The 2,027-nt window shown below is 46.8% G+C and overlaps 1 protein-coding gene across 1 annotated transcript in view; it reads right to left on the reverse strand.

The window, feature by feature from the left end:
* Positions 1–198: 198 nt before the first annotated feature.
* Positions 199–2,027, reverse strand: part of PECAM1 (platelet/endothelial cell adhesion molecule 1) — a 77,041-nt gene continuing 75,212 nt past the window's right edge. Inside the window, exon 16 of the mRNA XM_011947997.1 lies at positions 199–1,535. Within this exon, the coding sequence (XP_011803387.1) occupies positions 1,506–1,535 (30 nt within the window). The 3' untranslated portion in view covers positions 199–1,505. The remainder of the gene's footprint in view (positions 1,536–2,027) is intronic.

Genomic DNA, 2,027 nt, shown 5'->3' on the forward strand with positions numbered 1-2,027 from the left:
CTTGAACCCAGGAGGCAGAGGTTGCAGTGAGCCGAGATCACGCCACTACACTCCAGCCTGGGCAACAAGAGCGAATCTCCATCTCAAAACAAAACAAAACAAAAACATAGACCTGCTTGGTTCTCTCTGTGACTTCAGAGGCCCAAGGAGTCCTCAGCACTACAGATGCATGTGGCAGAAGACAACATTTCACAGATCTGCGAAGAGTAAAGGTCAAATTTATTTAATACAACGCCCACGAAGGTCCCTGCAGCTGTGTCACTGAGGCAAACAGGAAAAGTGATTTTGGTTAGGCATGGTTCTCACCTGTGAAATTCCGCAGCGCAGTGACAGCAGCCTCTCTCCCACTCAAGACACTGTCAGGAACGTCTTAAGACCTCAGGAGCCCACTTCTTTAGCAAGCAATTTTTTTTTTTTTTTTTTGAGATGGATTCTCGCTCTGTCACTCAGGCTGGAGTGTAGTGGTGCAATCTCCGCTCACTACAACCTCTTTCCTGGGTTCAAGCGATATCCTACCTCAGCCTCTTGAGTAGCTGATACTACAGGCATGCACCACCACACCCGGCTAATTTTTGTATTTTCAGTAGAGACAGGGTTTCACCAGGCTGGTCTCAAACTCCGGACCTTGGGTGATCTGCCCGCCTCAGCCTCCTGAAGTGCTGGGGTTACGGGCGTGAACCACCTCGCCTGCCCTGGCAAGGAATAAATCTTTAAAAATTAGTAAGAAACATATGCATTTCAATTTTTCAATTAAGAATAATATTTGCTGTAGGCACCATCTTCCTGTCTTTCAGCCTTCAGCATGGTAGAAGAAAAGAAAAAGAGTGTAGAAAGAAACAGTTTAAGAACATCTGTGCTTGTTCCACCTTCATTTTCTGTTATGTGCTTTGCCCAAATGAACCGTGTCTTCAGGTCGGTATTTCAAAGGCGGTGCTCCCAAGTAGCCTGGTTTTCCCGTTTGTGGAGGGCGAGGTCATAGAGGGGACAGGAGGAGGCTGTCTGGTCAGCACTGTGTATTTCCAAAGAACAAGGACTACCCAAAACTACAAGCCTTTGAAGGACCAAAGGAAAAGAGAAAAAACTAGCCTCTAACCAGGCCATGTGCTAGAAGTGATTGGCTACAAAAAAGAAAATTGGTTTCTGTGTATGACGGTGCATGGAAAAGGTCTTTATCTCTGCACAAGACAAAATATTCAAGTTTCAGAATATCCCAATGGCCTGTTTGCCCTGGATCTCCTCTTCTGCCCTTCCAATTGCCAAGGATGCTCCAACTTGGTGGAAGGAGGGTATGTGGGAAATTCAACAGCCCCTCTGTATCTCTTTCTACCCAACATTAACTCAGTAGGATGGATTTAAGAACCGGCAGCTTAGCCTGAGGAATTGCTGTGTTCTGTGGGAGCAGGGCAGGTTCATAAATAAGTGCACAGAGCTCTTGAAATATAGGGATCATCTGCTCTTCTCGGAACATAGATGTCCTTCCAGGGATATGCATCTGGCCTCGCTGTCTAAGTTCCATCAAGGGAGCCTTCCGTTCTCTGTAGGGACAAGAAACAAGGCAAGTTATGATCACACCTCTCAAGATTGAAGATTGCCCTGGTGGAGAGAAATACAAAATGGCAGACAGCATTTCTCGAAGAAAATGCAAAGCAGGGCTGTCACGCACTGGTCCCCCACCCTGCAGGGTTCTCTCTGTGACTTTAGAGGCCCAAGGAGTCCTCCGCACTACAGATGCATGTGGCCCCTCAGAAGACAACATTTCACAGATCTGCAAAGAGTAAAGGTCAAATTTTACTTAATAGAACACCCACCAGGGTCCCTGTAGCTGTGTCACTGAGGCAAACAGGGAACGTGATTTTGGTTAGGCGTGGTTCTCACCTGTGAAATTCCACAGTACAATGACTGCAGCCTCTCTCCCACCCACTCAAGACACTGTCAGGAACGTCTTAAGACCTCAGGAGACCACTTCTTTAGCAAGCAATTTTTTTTTTTTAGATGGATTCTCACTCTGTCACTCAGGCTGGAGGGCA

This window comes from Colobus angolensis, unplaced genomic scaffold, assembly GCF_000951035.1.
Source record: "Colobus angolensis palliatus isolate OR3802 unplaced genomic scaffold, Cang.pa_1.0 Scaffold271, whole genome shotgun sequence".
In the NCBI taxonomy this organism is placed as follows: Eukaryota; Metazoa; Chordata; class Mammalia; order Primates; family Cercopithecidae; genus Colobus; species Colobus angolensis.